At 36.1% G+C, this 22,957-nt stretch overlaps 3 protein-coding genes across 3 annotated transcripts; 1 reads left to right on the top strand and 2 right to left on the bottom strand.

Moving 5' to 3' along the window:
- Positions 1 to 812: 812 nt before the first annotated feature.
- On the bottom strand, positions 813 to 6,958 carry LOC130748644 (electron transfer flavoprotein subunit alpha, mitochondrial). Its single transcript, XM_057601877.1, has 8 exons — positions 6,665 to 6,958; positions 6,387 to 6,572; positions 5,334 to 5,545; positions 3,807 to 3,970; positions 3,382 to 3,537; positions 3,133 to 3,185; positions 1,155 to 1,295; positions 813 to 1,007 (listed from the first exon to the last, which is right to left on the bottom strand). Exons 1-8 carry the CDS (start codon positions 6,755 to 6,757, stop codon positions 930 to 932), a joined length of 1,083 nt encoding a protein of 360 aa, XP_057457860.1. The 5' UTR covers positions 6,758 to 6,958; the 3' UTR covers positions 813 to 929.
- Positions 6,959 to 7,789: 831 nt separating this feature from the next.
- On the top strand, positions 7,790 to 9,941 carry LOC130743390 (polyubiquitin). Its single transcript, XM_057595617.1, has 2 exons — positions 7,790 to 7,939; positions 8,385 to 9,941. Exon 2 carries the CDS (start codon positions 8,385 to 8,387, stop codon positions 9,756 to 9,758), a length of 1,374 nt encoding a protein of 457 aa, XP_057451600.1. The 5' UTR covers positions 7,790 to 7,939; the 3' UTR covers positions 9,759 to 9,941.
- Positions 9,942 to 11,159: 1,218 nt separating this feature from the next.
- On the bottom strand, positions 11,160 to 21,585 carry LOC130743388 (uncharacterized). Its single transcript, XM_057595615.1, has 16 exons — positions 21,372 to 21,585; positions 21,119 to 21,259; positions 20,947 to 21,038; positions 18,946 to 19,042; positions 18,508 to 18,551; positions 18,224 to 18,312; positions 15,369 to 15,460; positions 15,144 to 15,290; positions 14,622 to 14,769; positions 14,411 to 14,487; positions 12,846 to 12,917; positions 12,465 to 12,509; positions 12,257 to 12,384; positions 12,002 to 12,161; positions 11,715 to 11,925; positions 11,160 to 11,514 (listed from the first exon to the last, which is right to left on the bottom strand). Exons 1-16 carry the CDS (start codon positions 21,483 to 21,485, stop codon positions 11,468 to 11,470), a joined length of 1,704 nt encoding a protein of 567 aa, XP_057451598.1. The 5' UTR covers positions 21,486 to 21,585; the 3' UTR covers positions 11,160 to 11,467.
- Between the last annotated feature and the right edge of the window lie 1,372 nt (positions 21,586 to 22,957).

Raw genomic sequence — 22,957 nt, 5'->3', positions numbered from 1 at the left:
CTCATCTATATAAATCACCTTATGCTATTCTTCACCTTCATCATTCCTTTCATTTTCCAGCATCTAATAGCTTTGGAATAGTCTTTTTCCTGATGGCAATCGACAATCTCGCCACCATCGATGCCTCAAATGAGAACTTGACTATTGTTGCAAAGGTGAACCATTTATGGCTAAGTCCGTGCTTATATGGTTTGAAGCTTCCATTTTCCATGGACATGATTCTTATGGATGACAAGGTATAACACTTTTTTACATAATCACCATGTTTTAAGTTTTTTTTTAATGGTTGGTAAATCTCTTATGTTCTCTATTTATTGAATTTCAAGGTTGTAAGATTCACGCTTCGGTTAGGAAGACTCCTATTTACCGATTCCAATCTTTTCTAAGTGAAGGACGTGTATATCAAATTTCGTTCTTTGGTGTTGGTGAAAGCGGTTGTAATTTCTGTCCAACCTCGCATCCAATCAAGATGAATTTTGATATACATGCTTCTGTACGATTGGTTCCCAACAAGACTATCAACTTAAGCTCTTACTGTTTTGTGCCACTTTCTGATGTTTAAGGACCTTGATAGTCTTTTCTTATAGGTATATACTCTTTTGTAGCCTTTTGAGTTTTAAATTCCAGTTCTTAAATTTACTTAAATGTGTTTTTTATTGAGCGGATGTGATTTGAATTCTCACTGAAACAAGTGGTTAACAACAGTTTATACATAACCTTATTTCTTTCAAAATATTTAACAAACGAGCCTTTAATATTTTTATCCACTGTAATAGTGCAAAATGAGCCATCCGGTATATAGTGATGATCCATTTAAAAACTTCATTTTCTTTTTATTTTAGATAAACTGCTATTTATATTTTAGACTACAATGATGATGATACAATCATACAATGGCCAACTATTTAGTTCTACAGATTACATTGTTTTTATTTTTTCTCGGGAAGCTTCTCCAGCAACTCTGGTATCACCTCAAATAGATCCCCTACAAGTCCATAATCAGCAACCTGCAATCCAGCATCATTATTTTTTGATAAGCCAATCCAGCATCACATAAATGGCAAAGTAATTTTCTAGGGATTTTTTGGGGGCAAATAAAGTAGAAGCTGAACTAAAATATGCCCCGCTTTATCAGTTTGAACAAGAGCGATTACCTGAAATATAGGAGCATCGGCATCATTGTTCACAGCAACAATGACCTTGGAATCCCTCATTCCTGCGATGTGTTGAATAGCTCCGGATACACCAAAAGCCATGTAGAGTTCGGGAGCAACAATCTTTCCAGTTTGCCCAACCTACATATCAAATATTAGGCCATGAATTGATATATGAAGTTGAAGTGGATGAGATTCAAGACAAAGCCTATTCACATAGTTATCCAAATCCCTCCAATGATTTAACATTGCCTGAGCATTAAGTAGCAAGTAAGGAAGCAGAAAATTATTATGATTCATTGATTCTACTGATTTATGCATTAGCTTAGGTAGCACGTTAAAACATTTTTCCTCGAAAAAGGGAGCCTTGATGCAATGTTAGTTATCACTATGTAACCCAAAGGCCACATGCTCAAGCCGAGGAATCAACTTTTAGCAAATACAAGTAATGCTAACCCAAACGCTTGATCCCGTCCTTCCTTGGATTACATGGGCTGCCCTTTCCTCTTCTTACATTTCAGTTAGGCCGAACTCTATCCCAAAAACTAGCTAATGAGGTTATGAGGGTTGCCCCTTTGAAAGCTCTATTTTGATCATATTTTCAGTCGATGTGGGATCTCATAAACAACCCTCACGTCCAGGATTGGACGCGTGGAGAATGGTGGGATAACATGACTCGGAAGTCACGGGCCAAATAGATTTTAAGACAGTGACGGGTGGCCCAGTTTCAGATCTAAAATAGACTTTGATACCTTGAGAATTTGGACTAGGCCATCTAACTCTATCCAAAAAACTAGCTCATGAGGTGAGGATTGTTCAAGCCTTTATAAGCTCTGGTTTGGTGATATCTGTAGAATGTAGATGATGTGGATAGATATCTCTCAACAATAAAAAGTTGCTAAAAGATTGAAAGATAACATGAAAGATTAAATATGTATGACTACTTGACAAAAAGTATATGTTCAGCTTTCATGTTTAATAATATTTAGTCATGTCCAAGTCATATATGTTTTGCAATTTTAGTTTAGAGGCTTAGAGCTTTCTACTTATCTTAACTTTCACAGTATTTCCCATTTATTAAGAAGTACATACACTTCCTTGAGTTCTTAGAGCGCCCAACAAGCTTCTGAAACTAACCCCCATAAAACACTCCTCACCAGGTGCTTGATAAAAAATATTACTTTTCATCGGTTTGGACACAGTCCACATTGGCTTGGAGACTTAGCTGATTCTCATCTATGAGTTGACACTTGAAGTATAAGTTATAAAGAACTTCCTTTAAGTCATTAAAGAACTTTTAGAAAATCATAAAATAAAATAAAAAATAAACCGTAAATGTCAACAAAGGTCTAAAGCACACTCATTTGGGGTGTTCTCCTCCTGTTCATTCTTGTACCACCACCCCCCCTCTCTCTTCATAAACTATAAAAAATAATAATTAAACCCTAAATGTCAACAAAGGTCTAAAGCGCATTTCATTTGGGGTGTTCTCCCTCCTGTTCATTCTTGTACACCCCACCCCCCAACGTACATGTGAGAGATGAGAGTATTCTATCTTGATCATTTAACCCAATATATGGATAGTCAAGACTAACTCCTCTTACCTTTTCTTAAAATCAAACATGGAACAAAAAAAAATTACTATTCAGTCCTCCATTTTTAAGCAACTCAAACACATCCATACACATTGCCTCCGTGTCAGTGTTTAGATGCTAGTGTTCTGTTTGGTGTGCAATGCGTGTCTGTTAGGTTCCTAACAATATCTCAGTCTACACTTCAGCCTATTTACACAAAGCAACATGAAAATGAGCAGCATAAGCAAGGGAGGAATGAGTGTGGAATTAGCCTAGGATATAAAATGAGTTAACCCAGAATGAGATTTCTTTCATCTTTTCCCTTTCAGTTTTAGTTTTATATCTCTGTGGGTGGGATTTCAGGGGGTGGTTAATATTTATTTGAAAGGAAGAAAAGTTGTCACCTGGAGTTCATTAGGAACAAATCCTGCATCTACAGCAGCACGAGTGGCACCAACTAAAGCAAAGAAGGAAAAAGTTAGCAGATTTTAAATAATTCACAAAACAAAAAATAAAAGGGCAAACTAATAATATGCAGTCAATGGCTTACGAATATAAATCAGAATGCAATATAGTGAATCCAACAAAACAAAAAATAACAAATCCTGGGCAACGAAAATGACTCATTGTAACACAGATATAGAAAATAATACCAGCAGCACCCAGTTTCTCGGCAAGATTTTCTATCAATTTAAAGTTCTCAGCATTCTTTAGCGCTCGACCACCAGAAACTACAATTCTTGCATTCCCAAGATCTGGCCGTTCGTCCTCCTGAGTAGTTTGAGATATATATCGAGACTTGCCCAAATCTAGCAAACAACAATAATAAGAATAATAAAATAAGTTCATTTTGCTATAAGGGAAAGTTCCAAATATTCAAGTCTGACAGGCTGGCAATTGATCAAAATGAACGTAAATGGCTGAGGATAATTATCCCTCATACTATTGATGCATTGCTCTTCAAAGCACTCTATCAGGATCTATAGTCAACGGACAAATAAGATGCATTTCGTACTTCTTGACTGTTTAAATTTTCCCATAAACAAAATGTCCATGCACTAGAAACAGAAAAACAAACCTTCATCGAAGGTTGAAAGGTCAACCTGAGATATTGAAGCCTCATTAGATTTTGAGTCAACTGACTTCTGGGGAGCAGGAAAAGATGTAGCTCTTATAGTTAATATACAAGGACCGGCACCAGTATATCGCACAGTACAAAGCGCATTTCCAGCATATATAGGCCTGTATGAATTACAATCTTACTTTCAGTCAAATGAAGAAGCCAACATTTAAATTTCATACTAAGATGAAGGCAGGTTCATAATGAGCAACTCAAATACAAGAAGCACACGGCACTGCCTCCATTAGCTGCTAAAATCCCAAAATCGAAAAGACATCCCTACTGTGTTAGCTATCTCTCCAACTCTATAAGATGCCCTACCACATGCAAACTCTATCATTTAAAAACTATGCCATTAGCTATGAAGGTCAACTTTAGCAGCAGAACAAATAAAGAAGTTACACGAAAACTCGCAAAAGCTTAAGTCAGTATCATGTCCTTTTTCATCTAACCAATGTATACTATAGTTTCTTTTTTTTCTACTCCTTCTCTAGAAAGAATTAAGTATGGAATTGCAAAAATCTTCTCCTATATACATGGACCTATTCACATTGTATCACTTCAGTCCTCTCCAAAGAGTCATGCCTATGATGAGTATATTTGTTTGGATGTCTTATATCTGGAGCCAGAAGCTAGCTATGGGAAATACATTCTGATAGCAATAGCTTCCCAGAATTTGAATAATAAACCCTAGATAATCCAGGTTCACAGGATTTTAATTTATCTACTCTGCACTCCAGATTACTGCTAGATCTCCAAGTAGTCACTGCTTTGTTTAAAAATAACTCTTATAAAAGCTCTTATAGACCCGTCAAAAAGCACGAAAGAAAGATACAAATATTAACATCATTGGCGATTGAGCTGAAGAAAAGCTTGTCATACTAAAACAATGGGTGAGGAGATCATGCTTTAGTCTATAGCCAAGGGAAGAAGAAAAAGAGTTCTTATTTTAATTTTTCAGATATGAAAATAATCTTTTTACAGGGATTCATAATATAAGAGAGCAACAAAATTAAGAAAATGACACATCTTAGGCAATATTAGGATTAAGGCACTCAAAACCTTAAAAATGAAAAAGAAGTCAGAAGCTTGATTATATGGATTAGCTAGAATGCTAAATGATAAAAAAGATTCTACGGGACACAGTCCAAAAGCATTAAGATCTAACATGAAACAATAGTATAGATCTGAATTTGCAATGCGAGTTTGTCTCCTTTATTAATAGCATAGACACAACACAGTCAACAACTCATGATAACAATACCCAAAGAGGGTAATGTCAAATAGACAACAACACAGCATGGAATTTACAGTTACACAGTAAAATGATATTTCCATATCCAAAAAAGTACATTGGTTCAGGAGCAACAATTCATGACAGATCTAAATAGCAGGCTACCAGCATCGAAGTGTGCAACAGCCGGTTTCTATTTATTAAAATAAAAATAGAGCACAACAAAGTGCACCTTAAGATATTTAATATACCTTACAAAAGTATGAGAATCAGAAATCCCAGTAACATCAGTAACTGGAGAAACATCTAAGAGGGCAGCTGCGCGAGGCATGACATTTTTCCCAAAAGAACTTGAAGCAGCAATTATATGAGAGTAACCACCTCTCTGCTGAACCATATGGACCAGTTTAGCCCAGGGTTCTGCCAAAGGGCTCTTGAACGTATCCGAATCTGCCACCAGCACCTACACCACAAGCAGCACACCCACACCAACTATCAAAATCCCCAAGTTCAATCTTCCTTCCCAACAGGTATCTGTGCACACAACAAACTGCACCCTTTCTCAATCACAACGTTTCCATTTTATTCTCCCTCCCTATCATTTCAAGTTCAAAATTAAATGCTCAATGCACTAAGACACAAACTTCCACTCATCAATAACACATTATCAGCAATATCCCATAGAAGACAACAATCACTAATCAGCTTAATTATGCGCTTATATCAATAAGCACTTAGACAGTGTTTCAAAGAGTTTATTTGAGCTTATCTTATAGTATAAGCACTAACCCGGATGTTTCGGTAAGCTTATGAAAACAGTTTATGATCTACACGTTGTTTTGAGCTTATTTTCATAACCAGTTCATATTAGCTTATGAAAAAAAAATGCCCATACCCACTTATAAGCACTTTTAGTCTTATTTCATTTAGTTTCTCAAATATTCTTTTTTAATAAGGACGCATTTGGATAAACAACTTAATGTTTACGCCAATAAGGGCAAATCACTATTCCTAAGCTAATAAGTTCAAAATAGGCTCAAAGAAATGATCATCATAAGCTATTTGCATAAACTCAAATGAAGATTCCAATTTTTTTTATAGACAAATGTTAGTCGTTAATTGCTAATAAATTAGTTCCTTTGTCGGGATTTGGACCCTGACCCTTCACCCTGCAAATCTCTTTATTTCCCTTAGCTCACCAACCCTCCCCCGAAGATTCCAAATTCTGTTGCATGTCTTCAAAAAACTTCCCAAGTAACATATCCACCCAAATAAAAACCAATTTGACAGAGCATCTGAGTAACCTGAGAAATTGAAGGGTGGCAGGAAGCAGCATGTGAAGCAGCTTGATGGAGAGAAGGACCAGAGCCAGCCAAGAGGAGAGAAACGGAGGAGCCGCTATCAGGAAGACACGTAGTGGCCGTGAGCGCAGAGAGAGAAGGAGCTCTGATAGCACCACCGTCGTGCTCCGCCACAACCAGCGTGCTACCCTAAATCGAATTCAACAACAATGGCACAGTGAATAATAAATCGCAGAAAGAAAATCGAAAATGGGAGCGAGAGAGAGAGTGTGATTTGTTACGAGTCGAGTAGAGAAAATGGAGAAGCGAGGAGATGAGGGGAACAAGAAGGAGCGTTTGTTCTTCATTGCTTCGAGGATCGTGCGAGACGCCATTGTTTGTTTCTTCGGAACTGAAGACGATGGGTTGATCTTGATGTTGAATTGAAACGGTGCCGTATCGGAGTCAACAGTTGCAAATTTGCTGATTCAGCTTTAGGAAAGACTGAGGATTAGAAGAAGATGATGATGATGATGATGATGATGATGATAATGACAAGGATGATAGTGACGATGACGTGTTCTTATGTTTAATGTTTTACTCTCACTGCTGGTAGATGCATGTGGGCGTGGGCGTGGGCGTGTGTTGTCTATCTCCTTATTATCCAAAAAAATTCAATATAGGGTTGATAGTTGAGTTGCTTAAGGTGGCAAAGAGTTCCTATAGTTAAAGAATGAAAAGGGCTAGCAACACATTCTTTTACAGTTTCTTTTCAACACTATATCATTGATTGATTGAAATTTATGTAGGTTCAATAAAAATATGGGTCACACTTTCAATTTAATGAGACTCACATGAATTTTAATTTCTTAATTTTGAAAAAATTTGGATCCTCTCAAACTAAATTTCTCTCGATCTTTCTTAATCCATGACCATGAACGGTTGATTTTAAATCTAACTTATTAAAAAAAATATAATTTAAATTTTACCTCATGATGTGAACTAAGTGAAACTTTTTTTTATTCATCTGAAAATTAACAAACAAACTAAAAAAACTCAAGGAACTAACACAATATCTCTCATTACCAGGGTCTCAACCTCCCATGGAGGCTCCTCCAACACACAAAAATCGACGAATGCAGAATTAGCTCCACACATGGTAAGAAAATCTGCAGGGGCATCACAATCACTTGGCAAGAAACTTTTGTAGACTGTTTGATTTAAAATTTACTCATTAGAAAAAAAAAAAAATTATTAGGGCTCAAATCATGATTGAATTGAGAGAGATTTGGATCAAAATTCATTGAGAGAGACGGCTTAATATGCAAGCAATGACATAATTATTATAAACAGAATATAATAGCATCTTCTAGAGCATTCAAGAAGAGTGACCTGGGTCAGCTTATGTACACGTGGCAAGTCTTTACTCGTCAAACACAAGGATAGTTTCGTCATTGGGTCAAAAAATAAAACTATAAATAAGCTCCTCCTTGCCCTCTCTATTCATCGACATTCTCATTCGAATTGAATCAGTTCATCAAAACCTAATTCCTCTTCTCTCTATTTCTCCTACCAAGGTGCGTCTTCGTCTATTTTGAATTCATCAAATTGCGACTCTGGTTTCATTATCTTGAATTCTGATTCATCCCAAATTTATGGTTTAATATTTGTAGTTCTAATAGGTTACAATCCGATTAGGGTTTGATGGATTAGGGATTTGTTTGTTATAATCTGATTAGGGTTTGATAATTGATCCTGCTTATGTTTTCAATGTCATGAGAGATTCACTAGTTTCTGATTTTGTGATCTATTCATTATGTGTGAATTCGTTCCCCAAATTTGTGGTTTTAATGTTTATGGTCTCAATAGGTGCTTATGATTTTGATGGATTTAGGGTTTATATTTTGATTTCTATGGTGTAGTTGCTGTGTTTTTTATGATTTTGATGGATTTAGGGTTTATATTTTGATTTCTATGATGTGGTTGCTGTTTTTTGATGTTTTAGTGGTTTGATGTTATCAGATGCAGATTTTTGTGAAAACTCTCACCGGCAAGACCATTACCCTTGAGGTGGAAAGTTCAGATACCATTGACAATGTTAAAGCGAAAATCCAAGACAAGGAAGGGATCCCACCTGATCAGCAAAGGCTTATCTTTGCTGGTAAGCAATTGGAGGATGGTCGCACCCTTGCTGATTACAACATTCAAAAGGAGTCTACCCTTCACCTTGTTCTTCGCCTCAGGGGTGGCATGCAGATCTTTGTTAAGACTTTGACTGGGAAAACCATCACCCTTGAGGTTGAGTCCTCGGACACCATTGACAATGTCAAGGCGAAGATCCAGGATAAAGAGGGCATCCCTCCAGATCAGCAGAGGTTGATTTTTGCTGGGAAACAACTTGAGGATGGAAGGACCCTAGCTGATTACAACATCCAGAAGGAGTCCACCCTTCATTTGGTGCTTCGATTGAGAGGTGGCATGCAAATTTTTGTCAAGACCTTGACAGGGAAAACCATCACCCTCGAGGTTGAATCCTCGGACACCATTGACAATGTCAAGGCGAAGATCCAGGATAAAGAGGGCATCCCTCCAGACCAGCAGAGGCTTATTTTTGCCGGGAAACAGCTTGAGGATGGAAGGACCCTAGCTGATTACAATATCCAGAAGGAGTCCACCCTTCACTTGGTGCTTCGATTGAGAGGTGGCATGCAAATTTTTGTCAAGACCTTGACAGGAAAGACCATAACTTTGGAGGTGGAGAGCTCAGATACCATTGATAATGTGAAAGCTAAGATTCAGGATAAGGAGGGCATCCCACCAGACCAGCAGAGGCTTATATTTGCCGGGAAACAGCTTGAAGATGGAAGAACCCTTGCTGATTACAACATTCAGAAGGAGTCTACTCTGCATTTGGTCTTGCGGCTTCGTGGTGGCATGCAGATTTTTGTGAAGACTTTAACTGGGAAGACCATTACCTTGGAGGTTGAGAGTTCTGATACCATTGATAATGTTAAGGCGAAGATCCAGGACAAAGAGGGTATCCCACCGGACCAGCAGAGGCTTATCTTTGCTGGCAAGCAGTTGGAAGATGGGCGGACCCTTGCTGATTATAATATCCAGAAGGAATCCACTCTGCACTTGGTTTTGCGACTTCGCGGTGGAATGCAGATATTTGTGAAGACCCTGACCGGAAAGACTATTACCTTGGAGGTGGAAAGCTCTGATACTATTGATAATGTGAAAGCGAAGATCCAGGACAAGGAGGGTATTCCTCCAGACCAACAGCGATTGATTTTTGCTGGCAAGCAATTGGAGGATGGCCGTACTTTGGCAGATTACAATATTCAGAAGGAATCCACCCTGCATCTTGTCCTTCGCCTTCGTGGTGGCTTTTAGTTTTAGGTGTCTTTCAAGTGTGAGTCTGTCTAATGCCCTTGATTCTATGATTCTGGTTGTTATAATTTTCTAAACTTGTGGTTTGAAGCCCGTGTTTAATGGCTATTATTATGTTCTGAATTTGTTGTATGAGCCTGCTCCTAAATTCCTAGTAGTTCCTTTATATATGGTTCCCTCTTCTAATTTGTGATCCCTGATGAGTGGTTATGTATGCCTTTGTGATTTTCAAGCAGTTTATCCTCTACAGAATTGAATTATGCAATGACGAAATCAACAACCTTTGCATGACGTTTTAACAAAAGTTAATTCTAAGGTGTGAGGTTCTGGTTGATCTTCTTACTTGTTAGGTTCATGTTTGGTAGTTAGTCCACACAGTTTCTCAGGCAAATACTTTAGCCTTATCATCTTCTGCAGCAGCTTCACTTAATTTCTTTTTGTAAACTGAAAGCAGTTTAGTTACATCACTGAAGAATGTTACTTTTTTTGGGAAAATGAACTTCATTACTCCCCTCTGTTCCAAAACTATTGTAGTATTAGTTTTTTCACTAAGTTTAAGAGGTTATTAATTGATGTTATAATTTGACTGAAACACTCTTATTTAATATGAGTTATATGAAATAGAGAGAATGAAAATCATTGGTTAACTAATTGGTGAGAATTGTGATTGGTGGAAATAAGATGTGGTACTTGGGAGATACAATATTAAATGAGGGCATGGATGGAAGAGAATGAGATAAAGTGCATTGAAAATGTAAAACAATGATTTTGGAACAAAACAAAAAAGCTAAAACTACAATAGTTTTGGAACGGAGGGAGTAATATTTTTCACGGGTGCTCTTTCTACAATGAAAGACACCTTATACTTTTGTATATGGTACCTGGCTAACTTCACTAATTCCATCTTCACCATCTATCTATATAAATCACTCCTCCTTAATATACGTATAGATTGTTTAAAGAGGAAGTCAGTGTACTGAGTAATGATTGGTGCATTTGAGTAGTGAAATTTATTCTTTTCTTGTTCTTGTACTCAACTATATATCTTTTCTATATTGAGGAATAAGATGTAAGAACATCAACATCGGTATACATTACTGAGTTGCTATCTGACACAAATTAAATTGAGTTGCTATAACCATTGCATTACAAAAGTTGCTGCAAAGAGGAACCGGTGCTCAAAAATAGTGGGTTCATTATATTGTTACTTTTAGGCAAGTGTAGGTTGATAGTAGGTCCATTTAATAATCTTTGTTAAATTGTTGGAGTGGAGTAAAAAGTAGCTAGAGTTGTTTAAAGTGGTGTAGATGACGTGACACAATTTATTTTTTGAGAGCAAAAGATAACATTTATTAATCAAGGTCAAGAAACAATTCCTCTCGACAGAGGACGATACAACAAAAAGAAAGGGAAGGGCAAAATGAATCAACCGTCAGGCATCAAATAATTTACAAATTTTATTTTCTCTACATCTCAATGTCATCATCAACATAATATTTCATAACTTCAGAGTATAATTTCGTAAAGATCTGAAACAATTCATGCACAGAATGTAACATTCTCTTTTTTACTTTATATTAATGTTTGGGACAGAAAAACTAATAGCATACTGATGGAAAGGCTAAGAACATTTTAGATTTGACCAGAATGACACGAAGATGACTACAATGAAAAGGAAAAGAAGATCTTTACAGGCACAATTTTAGCTTCCATCATCTTGAGAGGATATCTGAGAAAGAGAAATCATGAAAAGGTGGTCCTGTAACAAGTAACGGTTAAGTTAACAAATATTCACTTGAAAAGATGAAAGAGCGATCCAGTACAGTTCAAGCATCAAAATTTGGAATTGTACAACTGGACAAGTTTAACCACATGCATTAGATATGGAATATGAGTGTGTGGCTGTGTGCATGTGATGCAGATAAAGGAATAACTGAGAGGGAGCGAGGTATCTTTCACCTTCTTGTTCTCCTAGAATGTAAAATGGAATATGTGCAATCATCTTTGTTGCACCTTCACTCCAGTTCATGCTGCCAATTTTCTGTGTAGTGCCTTGTGAAGATCTTGAAGGCCCCAATATGGATGAACATATAGCAGGGTCTTTCATCAAACCCAGGTAATCACATGCACGCCTCCATACCCTAATATCTGAAATTCGAGACCGTGCCACCTGAAAAGAAGATACTTATTAGAAAAGTAATTACATCAAGGACCTCTTAGCTTTGCCCTGTGAACCCACGCAATACCTTGCCCAAGGCTACACGTGCTCTTGGGAGTAATTCTCGATGATGTGTAGCAAGTTTCGCAATGGCTGTCACAACGAAACATAAAAGCCTGGACTGTGATGACCTTCTATAGGTATCCTTATCAGAACTAAGAAATACCTCCTGTGTCATGCCCAGACGACTTCCAAGGAAACAAGTAGATGAGTCATCAAACAATTACCCATGAATTATCTCCAGAACTTGAAGAAGCAAGATACTGTATATACAAGATCATACCTTGAGGAGAGGTTTTCATACAGAAGTAGTTCTAAACTCTCAAAAAGCTCACGGGCTTCATCTTTGTGAGATCCACCACCACCACCATGCTCTCCAATGGCCCAACATAATTGCAATGCCAATTCTGTCTAGACAAAATTCAATGAATTTTCAATTGAATATTGTTGCATCACTTTCCCAAAGATAGTAAAAACAGTTCTTTACTAACCTTGTCTGGGCTGTCATATTCTCCAAGTCTGTCCATTATAGGTTTCTGCAAGAAATTTATGAGGTTTAGACGTAAAATCATTCATGAGCTTACTCCTAAGAGAGCTTCTATAACTAAATAGTCAAATGTGTTGACCCTTGTTTCCTCAAATCTTGCAACAATTGACTGTGTTGGCCAAAGCAGCAGGCCCAAGGCAGCCTTTCACCAAATATAATTATTGTTAAACAGCTCAATCTCCTGTTCACAATCTAATTAATGAACTGAATATCTGTCTAAAATATGATATATCAGGTAGATCCACGTAGATCACCAACTAAAAGTTGAAGATGAACTAAATCTGGTGTAAATCATAAATAAAAGCAATATATTGTTTGAAGATACCTTCAAAATAGCAATGAATTTTGGGGAGCGTTGAAATGAAGAGAGCATAAACTCCAAAAGCCGCTTACGAACCTAAAAGCACATCTGAACTTAGAATACCAAGTAATGTGTAGGAACTAGGAAACTATTAATGCACAACTTAAAATATTTAAAGGTAGAGTTTATAACAATATCAAGGTAATCAAAGGCAAAGGTAATGTTCATGCCTTTAACAATAGAAAAAGAAAACTGTTAAATATTAGACCATTTTGCATTAATTTTCCACATGAATTAACTACTAAGCATAACAGTCACATTAAAAATAAGAGATCACAATGTTTAATACTTCTATATATAAAACCCTAAGCTGCTTGCGGCTAACTCTCAGAGACCTATTCTGACAATCACCCTCTTTGGCACCAAAGGTAGCAAGTTAGAGGCTAGACTTTCAGAAATTATTATCAATATGATGGTAAAGTAGCCTGAACCTAGAGGCGTCTATAACCCCAAGAGCTGTTGAACGTTTCTAAAGCCTCACCTCAACACCTTAGGCAGGCCTTCTAATTGGCTATTCTAAACAACATCTTCTACCATTAGCCTGCTTATCCTTTCTGTTTAGTGGGCACCCCATAGTTGGGCTTAGTAGGGCTCTAGTTCAGGTGTACCACAGAAGGAAAAGGCATTATAGAAAGGGCGAGATAGGAATTAAAGCGGAATTAAAGCGGAGCACTTTGTTAGGGGAAGCCTAACAGAATGGATAGGTGGCAGCAGATTAATGGTAAAGGGAGTGTGGAATGAATGGGGAGTGGAGGGAATATAAGGGAGAGAAGGAGTCTAGAGTAGGCACTGAATATGTAATGGCATTAATATGTTCGGATGATTCAATTCAATTTCTAAGAACTTAGAATATTGAGAAATTAAATTGATGCATTTCAATAGCTAAAATTTATAAAACATGTTGTTTGGACATTAGATGTAAAAGAGGAGAAAGTAACTGGGTTTAGTGAGAAAAAGATTTAGCTTTTGTGAGAAAGGAGATGTGGGGTTTTCCAAAATTCCTTCTAAGATGGTAGAATTTCATATCCCTTGTTCCAGGTTAATAAAAATTACCCAGTTAAAATACTCTTCCCTCTCAATAAATACATTTCCTCATTTAACTCCATTACCCAAACACAAACTAATGGAGAATTCTGAGATGTTTAGGTCTAGGGGCAAAGAAAGCTGCCTCCCTGATTCCTTCAACCTTTCATTCTTTATATATTGTCTTAATATTTTTTACTGTCCGAAAGCTTGTTTTCTGAAAGCTTCAATCGTAAATTTTCAGTTCCTACCATCATTCTACTGTAAACTGTAAAGGAACAGATCTGTTTTTTCTATTAATAGAGCAAAATAAAATAAAAGTTATCTCATAAATAAATAATAACATTTTATTAATATCATAGCAATAACACAACAACAATAATCATAATAAAGGATTTGTAATTTAATAGAACACCTTAATAAAAAATCAACTTGCTGAAACCTTACATGGAAGGCAAAAAAAAAAAACAGAAAAGAATGATTATGTGAGAAGATATAATCAATACCTCATAAGAAAATATTTTGTCTGGAAATATTGTAGAATATCTTGACATAAGCAGGGGAATCAATGCACAGATCAAAGCTGAAAATGAATTTAAAAGAATGAGGAGGAAAACTGTAAATACAGCCAGGTCATGGAAACAGCTCAAGAAACTCTCCATGTATTCCACTAATGCTAATTCAATCAATCACTGAGAGTACACAAACAAAACTTACAGTCATTGACATCGTGCAATGCTATGGAGAAGTACACATCAAGAAGATGAGGTGCCATGCTGAGTACTGATTTCAGTCTGTCAGAGTAAGGACTATTGACTGCGGCCTGCAATATTGTGGTCATCATCGGAGATGACCAGGGACGTTCCTGACATACAACAGAATTTACTTAAAGAACCATACATGAAGATTGATACAAAAAAAAGAAGGGAGTTTAATGGAGTCATAATATCAAACATATTTCAAATTCAAGCAAACATATTTCAAATTCAAGCAAACGTATATTAAATACAAGCAACACATATTCACCTTGAATATTAACGTTTCAAAGTGTACAAAGCATTAATATTTATTAGTAATAGTGAACTTATCATCAACCCGTTGTTCAAAATTATATTGACATGTAGTAAGAATAATGGCTGAGAAATTTTGGCTAACTTGAATTTTGACCTTCAAAGCAAGAAAAAAACAAATTGAACTAAAAATGGCGACAATGACCAAAAAGATGAATGGTGAACATACAGCGATACCATCATTTTCATCCTTTAAAAGCTCCAGGAATATAGGATCAGATACATCGATTGCACTGCTATCCTCAGATTCAGAATCTCCTCCGCCATCTTCTATAGTTGAACCAGTATATGCTTCATCCATAAGGGCAAGTAGCATCTATATCGAAAATAACAAAATTCACTAACAGTGTACATTTATTCAACTGTTTGCACACTTTAAATTATCAAAGATAACCTTAGGAGCAGTATTTTTCTGAATTGAAGCTATACTGCTTCCAATTAGTGGTCCTGAGCTTTTCTCCACCTTTTCCAATGCCACTGCCAAAACTAGCAAAGATGGGTAGAAAAACGTTGAATTGATCAAATTGTTGTTAAGTGAGATGAGAAGAAACAGATTATAAGCATATTCTAAAATCCTCAAGCTTATTATACGTAGCATTTGCCGTAGCTATTGAGTTTTCCTATGTGATTTTTATTCATTATTGAACAGTTAACGGTCCATGGTTCCTCCTTTTTCTATTTTAGTTTTCTACACTGAGAAAGGGCCAAGATATTTCTGACCGAATATTGCAAAGGTAAATGCCCCTAAAAGGAATAAAATTTGGAAAACATGTAGTTTTAGTGAAGTCAATTTTTCACACTATCTTCACTATAATTTGAAATTGGTTGTTCATATACACGAAATTCAAAAGAGTAGAGAAGTCGAAAGCATAGAATAATAGAAATAAAAATCATAAGTCTTGAACAATAACACACAACTAAAAACAACTCGAAAGCAAGGTAAAGAAGTCGGATTTGCAAATCTGAATGAAGAATGAAGCTCCATTCTTTCAAGTTTGACCTAAAATGGTCCTGAGAAGTCCTAAAATGCTCCTAAAAAGGTTCCCCAATGATTTAAAACAGAGGGGCTTGAGTCATTTTTCCCTTCGACCATATAGCGCTGCTATTTCCCGCTATTGGCCGCGATCTGCCGCTATTCGCGCCGCTACGGCCGCTATTGTGAAGTGTGCCGCTATTTTATCTCAATAGCGGCAGGGAGGCGCTCCGCTCCGCTACACCGCTATAGCGGCGCTATAGGGCGCTATTGACTACTATGATAGGTGCCACCCCAATATCTTCTCTTATCTGCTCATCGCGTATCTTATCCTTTTCTAGTGTGGCCACTCATCCATCTGAACATTCTAATTTCTGCTACTCCAACTTTGTTCTCCTGTAGTCCCGTTAAATCCCAACATTCACGATCATAAAGTATAGAAGGTCTTATAGCAGTTCAGTCAAACTTTCCTTTGAGCTTGATAGGTATTTTGCGTTCACAGATAACCCCTGACACTTCTCTCCTTTTTAACCACCCACCCAGCTTGAATTCTATGTGGAACATCTTTGTCAATTTCCCCATTATTTTGTATAATCAATTCAAGATACTTAAACTGTGAAACTTGTGGTATGATGTTGTTTCAATTTTTTACTTCCAGATTACTTCTAACATCAGTCTCTAAAATTGAAGTGCATATACTCTGTCTTACTTCTGCTTAATCTAAAACCCCTAGATTCCAAAGTCTTCCTCCAAATCTCAAGTTTATAATTAACCGCTTCCCTTGATTATTCAATTAAACTATATCATCAACATGGAGTTTGGAACACTCTTTTGTATATCCCTGGTAAGCATGTCTAAAACCATATTAAACAAGTACGGAATCAACGCTGAGCCTTGATGTAAACCAAGCTTTATAGGGAAGTTCTCAGTTACAACCCCCCCCCCCCGCCCCCCCCCCCGCCCCAAGAAGTTCTTACACTAGTAGTTTCCCCCTCATACATGTCTTGTACAGCTCGAATATACACCGCGTGGACACCTTTCTTTTCCATAGCCGTCCACGACAATTCCCTAGGCACATGATCATATGCTTTGAATTGTGTAAGATGATGTGGTACAAAAGATAAATCACTGATCCTCATTTATACGAATTTTTTATTTCTAACTCAAATTAAATAAGAAAACAAATCATGAAATATAAGGAAAGAAGGAAACATTTCCTACAAGATAACCTATGATACTCTAAATTACCCTAAGTTAATCAATATAATATGAGATATTTCTCATATTCTAATATTCCCCCTCAAGCTAAAAGTTATCAAACTTTAAGCATGTCACAAATAAAACCATTATAAAAGGGAAATAATATAGTCTGTCTGACCATATTTGGAAGTAAGACCCACAAGGGCAGACTTCATCTGAGACGAGTGTGAGGGCAATAATACTGCATCTAGAGCAAAAGTCGAGACTAGACTGCATCTAGGGTGAATGTCGAGGCCAGACTGTATCTAGGACAAAAGCCAGCCCAAACTACGTGTGACTGGTGTGAGATGAAAATCGCAGTCAGACCACCTCTAGGATGTGACAGTTGGGGCCAAACTGAGCAAGACTTTGGGCCAAGCCTATCTTCCATCTCTCTCGCTCTCTCTCTCTCTCTCTCTCTCTCTCTCTCTCTCTCTCTCTCTCTTTCTCTCTCTCTCTCACTCTCTCTCTTGGCATTGGAAAAGATGTCTTCTAACATCAAAAGGAAGGGACAATTTGCTGGAAAGACGCTGCAATAAATGAGGGCCAAACGCCGGAGGTATGGATGTGTGGGTCATTGAGATAAAGTGGAGCTACTCACCAAAAAAGTGGAGTTCCGCATTATAGGGAACTCAACAAAATAGTATTGACAAAACAACTCATAGAAGATGGTGCTAATTGAAATTATTGGGTTTTAAGACAAAATAATATTGACAAAACAACTCTTAGAAGATGGTACCAATTGAAATTATTGGGTTTTAAGACGCAAGGGATGTATAGAATGAATGAATACTCTGAATTGGGTATTTTGATGAGTTGTACCATTACTATATTCTTAATTCTGATTAAATTAGCAAAGAATGCAATATAGGAAAATTTGAAAACTAATCCTAAGCAATCGGCTGAAAAACTCTAAACTACTCTAAGATACATACAATCAACAAACTAAGGTATTTTCACATATTCTAACATATATTATTTTTCCGTAAAAGTTGAATAGGTAAATGAGAATACGCAGTCAAATAACTTTAACTTACTCGGCAAGTCTAGTAAATATGGAAATAATGGAATAAATGACCCAGGTGATATCAATCCCGGAAAGGCTTTCATAAATAGTTTCTCTAATCTGCAAGAGTAGACAAAAAGATACTTAGTCAATATCCTTTGTCTATTGGCACACTCTTACACGACAATTCAACAAAATGCAAGTTCTGTTAAATATTTGTAGTAAGCTTGTTTTAGGGATGAAAGATCATTAAGATAAAAAGATGAAAAGAAAACAATGAGATAGGAAGATAAGAAGAGGGAAAATGGTCCATACCTTTCACCATTCCAAGCAATCATTTTTAACAACAATGGAAAAAACTGCCAAAAGAATAATTACACAGCATATCAGATATAAATTTACTGTCAATCATTGGGATAAAACCAAGCTCCAAAGCCCTAAAGCAAATAAGCTCAAGAATCAAAGGGTTAATTTCCCTGCACTTTGATCTCTTGCTTCAAGTTGGATTCTAAAAATTCATAATTTGCAGAGTGAAACATATGGCACTTAAACCCAACCCAGAGCCTAGACAATTAAATACATCAGTGACATCTTTATTTTTCTATCATCCTAAAGACTTGCAATATCTAAAAGTACCTGATAAAAAAAAACTGATAACCTAAGCAAATTTCTTCTCACTAATTGCTAAACTTCTAAATTTTATTGCATGCTACACTTTTAATAACGGAAAGTGCAGAAGAGCATTGCTTATACCTGAGGCAACAAGTTAGGGAAGGAAGTTAAAAGCTTCTTCTTGTTAGTAATGAGGAATTCAAGCATTGCTTCTGCGACAACAGGATCTGCAAATTCCCTGCAACAGGATAGAAATAATTTTGTAGAATGATAAAACCTAGGAAGTACGAACACTTCAAAATGGTAGCCATGCCATGTTGTAGCTGGGTCAGACAAATATTTATGTCCGACACTTCACGGACACTTCTGTTGTATCTCACTATTTTTTGCTCCAAACTTTAAAATTTATACGAATATAAATAGAAATGTCGGAGTAATTAGATAAACAAAAGCATTTTATTATGTCTAAAATGATGCATGCTAACATTTACAATATTCTATCTTTTGATTTAACATTTGGGTTTATTGATTTTATACTTATTTTGAATGTTATATCAGTGTCATGTTTTATAATTTATAAAAAAAATCATATTCTCGTGGCCATGCCGTATCATATCCGTGCTCCTTAGGATAAAACTCATGTTAGTAATATTGCATTTTTTGGAGGTAACTACAAAAACTAGAGTGATAACCACCAGCAATAGAGTAAATGGAGGGGTAAACTTGTTGGTAATAAAATTTGAAATTTCCTCATTTGATTACTGTCTGGTTGGTCAGGAACGAGATAGTGTAAGTTGACTAAGTTCTATTGGAATAAACTTTCACACGATTTCAGGAGTAAATAGCATCCTAATTGAGGCTGACTAATGTAAATTTTCCAGATTTCCTCAAGCTCAACAAATCCATACAAATCATTAAGACTCCCTAACCTCTGGTTCACATCTTTCCTGCTCTGACTGCTCAGTAATGGGGGCACAAGGTACAATAATGAACTGTTTGTCATTCCTATTTATTTCTTTAATAATCCAAGTCTTCTACCCACTAATGTATGTTATAATATTTCTTCCATCAAAATTTTGAAATGCTCCTTTTTTAGAAGGCTTGAAATCTCAGTTTTATTTTGGGAACTTTCATGTTTTGACTTTTGTAACATGTTCTGCAGCACTTCTAATCCAAAATTAAAATGCATTCTGTGTTTGGGTTAACATTTAGCACGCAATATCAACAACGCAATATCAACTAGTATACAACTACACATGCTTGAAAATAGTTATTCTTGAGGGAGAAAATACAAGATTGAAAATTGAGTTTTAGGGAGAGAAAGTGCGTGAAAAGTGGGTAAAAATTTGACTTCTGGTTTAATTAGAGTGAGAGATTACCAAACAGTGTGAAAATTTTGACTTTGAGCATGCAGCAAACATTAGTGTCTGAAATATTAGTGTTCCCAAAACACTTATGGTGGCCCCTTCACACCCTGTTCCTCTCCTTCCTTGCCAGTCTTGGGAGCAATGTTATTAATAAGGATTGGGAAAAAGATTAAAAGAGGAATAAAGAACAAGCAATGCAAAACCAACTAACCTAAAAGGTTAAGATATTGAGAAGATACATAAATGGGTTTATATTACATTTCACAGGCCCATCACCATGTGCTGAAATTTAACTTTTCATTACAATAATGGAGGCAACAAAGATTGAACTCTAAAACACTTAATTATAGAAGCTTTGATGCCGGGTCATGAACCAACTAACCTAAATGTTTAAAATGTCGGTTATTATATTACCAACATGTACGATATATCCAAACCAAGATGTTTTAGTTTTAACCACTTATACTACTTAATTTTTGTCAACTCTAACGTAAACATCACCTGCTCCAATGCACTATCTGGATTCCCTTCTGTTAAAATTTCCTAAAGTCACTGCAATCATACTCCGGTAGCTCCTGGATTACGATCAAATGGGTAGGATTTAAAATGATAATCATACGCATAAAATTGATCACTTTAAATTTGAAGACGGACGGCTACGTAGTCATGACTGGAGTGACTTTAGCAATTTTTTACAGCAGGAAATCCAAATCCGAATAAAGTCTCCTTACACTGAGCATTAACCTCTCCCTCTTTCACACACACACATAATTACCTGCTCAAACAGGAACGAAAAAAAGTCCTGAGACTAGGATCAGCATCATGTAGAACAACATCCCCAAAGTCAAGGTAAAACTGAAGAATTGCCTGGAAACCAAACAACAAAACACTAAATTGAATTGAAAACAAAGTAAACAATAGTACAAAAAAATTCTAAAATGGCATACGAGTAAAAGAAGTCCATTAGAGGTTTGAGATTGCGAAAGCGAAGCCACGGCACGCTGAAAAATCTTATTAATCTGAGGATAAACCCTAGCTACCAAGTCCTCAGAATTCTCAGCCTTGCACAATCCATGAAGCTTCTTCACCTAATCATAACAACAACAACAACAATAACAACAACAAAATCAATGAAATGATAACAAATCGATAGAACGAGCAAACACATTGGAATTGAAAATCGAGAAAGGGAAGAGTTACGGATTGAAGAAGAGAGGGATCGGAAGCGGGATCGTTGGCGGTGTTGGAGTCTCTGGCACTGATGGAAAGAGTTCGGAGGTGGAAATCCCAACCTCTATCGTCTTCTTCTGACATTGTTACGCGATTGAACGAGATCGATGTGAAAAACTGCGAGCGATTCTTTCAGTTCATCGTTTTTTCGCGGAATGAAATTGCTTGGAGTGAGGCGAACCCGGTGTGTCGCTGAAACGACAGGACGTTTTGGTCCCTGGAAAATATATGATTTCTGTTTTTAGTCCCTAGCAAATATTTTGTTTGTTTAACATCCTCTCATAATTATACGTTTTGTTTTTAAACCTTGTGATCACATTTTGCATCTAAACTAAATGGAATTACACGTGAACCTGATTCTTAATTTAAGAACTCGCATGTAAGACTAAGAGCATCTCCAATAAGAGTTGATTAATCCGATTGGAACACTTAAGCAACATTGCTTCTTTTGGAGCACCACCGTAGTAACATAACATGACAGTTCTGGTTGCTTAAATTTTAGCAACATTGCTTATTTAGGTGCCCACTAAGGTGGGCAATTTTTATTTTGGTCCACCGGTGGACCAAAGGGTATTTTAGATTTTTCCCTCTTTCTTCTTCTCTCTTCCCCTCTTCCCTCCCTTGATGTTCCATCTTCTGCTACCAACACTGAGAACACATGAACTAGTCATAAAAATTCCAGGAAAAATGAAAAAGCAACAATAGAACACACCGAGCCACCACCGTCAACACCACCCACACTGAGCCAACCCACCCTAACCACCAAAAAACCTACAAAACTCCAAAATCCGGAAACCCAGAAACGAGAATCAACCCAGAAAAATGTAACTGAACTAACAACTCTGTATTGGAGATGCTCTAAGAACTAGCATTGGAGATGCTCTTAGTAATCCTATCATTCCTATCATATACTTCCTATACTATATATTATTTCCGAACCCAAAATGTGTCAACTTCAACACATGTCACCCCTCATACTTTGTCTTTCTTAAGTAGTTTTCTCTATCATACTATTATTAGTAGGTAGATTATGTCATATTTGTATTTTCTGATTTTTCAGTAATTTAAATATTCAACAATTCCATACTTTTAAAAATTAATACGACATTAATATGACATTTAATGGTTATTAATGATATTAGAATAATTAACTAAAGGTTAGTTGTGACTTTAATATTTATTGTTTGAGTTTAAATATAGAAAGTTACACCATTTTATAACTATGAGTATTTGATAAATTAAAATTTAATTTAATATAAGGTTAAATTTTTAGACTAATTGTAATAATTTAATATGATGCAATTGTATCATTCATTTAACCAGTAATACAATATCATATATTACTATAATTTAATAAATACAATCAAAATCATTATCTATATTTTAGAATAATCATAAAATCATTAATATGATGTCATATATCCATTTTAATTTATAATTTTAAATTAAATATAATAAAAATAAATAAAATTTGTACAACTATGTCATGCAGAAATTTAAAAAAATTTCATTCAAATAAAAAAATGTTGATCATTACCGTCACAATTATATAAATT

The sequence above is a fragment of the Lotus japonicus genome, chromosome 3 (assembly GCF_012489685.1).
Source record: "Lotus japonicus ecotype B-129 chromosome 3, LjGifu_v1.2".
NCBI lineage: Eukaryota > Viridiplantae > Streptophyta > Magnoliopsida > Fabales > Fabaceae > Lotus > Lotus japonicus.
Note: the sequence above shows the minus strand (reverse complement) of the source record. Positions and strands in the feature narration are given on the sequence as shown.

Excerpts from the sequence above, each read along its gene's own strand:
- LOC130743390 (XM_057595617.1), top strand. The coding sequence starts at position 8,385 with ATGCAGATTTTTGTGAAAACTCTCACCGGCAAGACCATTACCCTTGAG.
- LOC130743388 (XM_057595615.1), bottom strand. The coding sequence starts at position 21,485 with ATGTCAGAAGAAGACGATAGAGGTTGGGATTTCCACCTCCGAACTCTT. Across the intron at positions 21,039-21,118 it reads CTAATGGACTTCTTTTACTC|GCAATTCTTCAGTTTTACCT; the intron begins GTATGCCATTTT and ends TTTGGTTTCCAG. Across the intron at positions 18,552-18,945 it reads TCCCTAACTTGTTGCCTCAG|TTTTTTCCATTGTTGTTAAA; the intron begins GTATAAGCAATG and ends TTCTTTTGGCAG.
- LOC130748644 (XM_057601877.1), bottom strand. The coding sequence starts at position 6,757 with ATGGCGTCTCGCACGATCCTCGAAGCAATGAAGAACAAACGCTCCTTC. Across the intron at positions 1,296-3,132 it reads TTGTTCCTAATGAACTCCAG|GTTGGGCAAACTGGAAAGAT; the intron begins GTGACAACTTTT and ends TTTGATATGTAG. Across the intron at positions 1,008-1,154 it reads CCGATGCTCCTATATTTCAG|GTTGCTGATTATGGACTTGT; the intron begins GTAATCGCTCTT and ends GCTGGATTGCAG.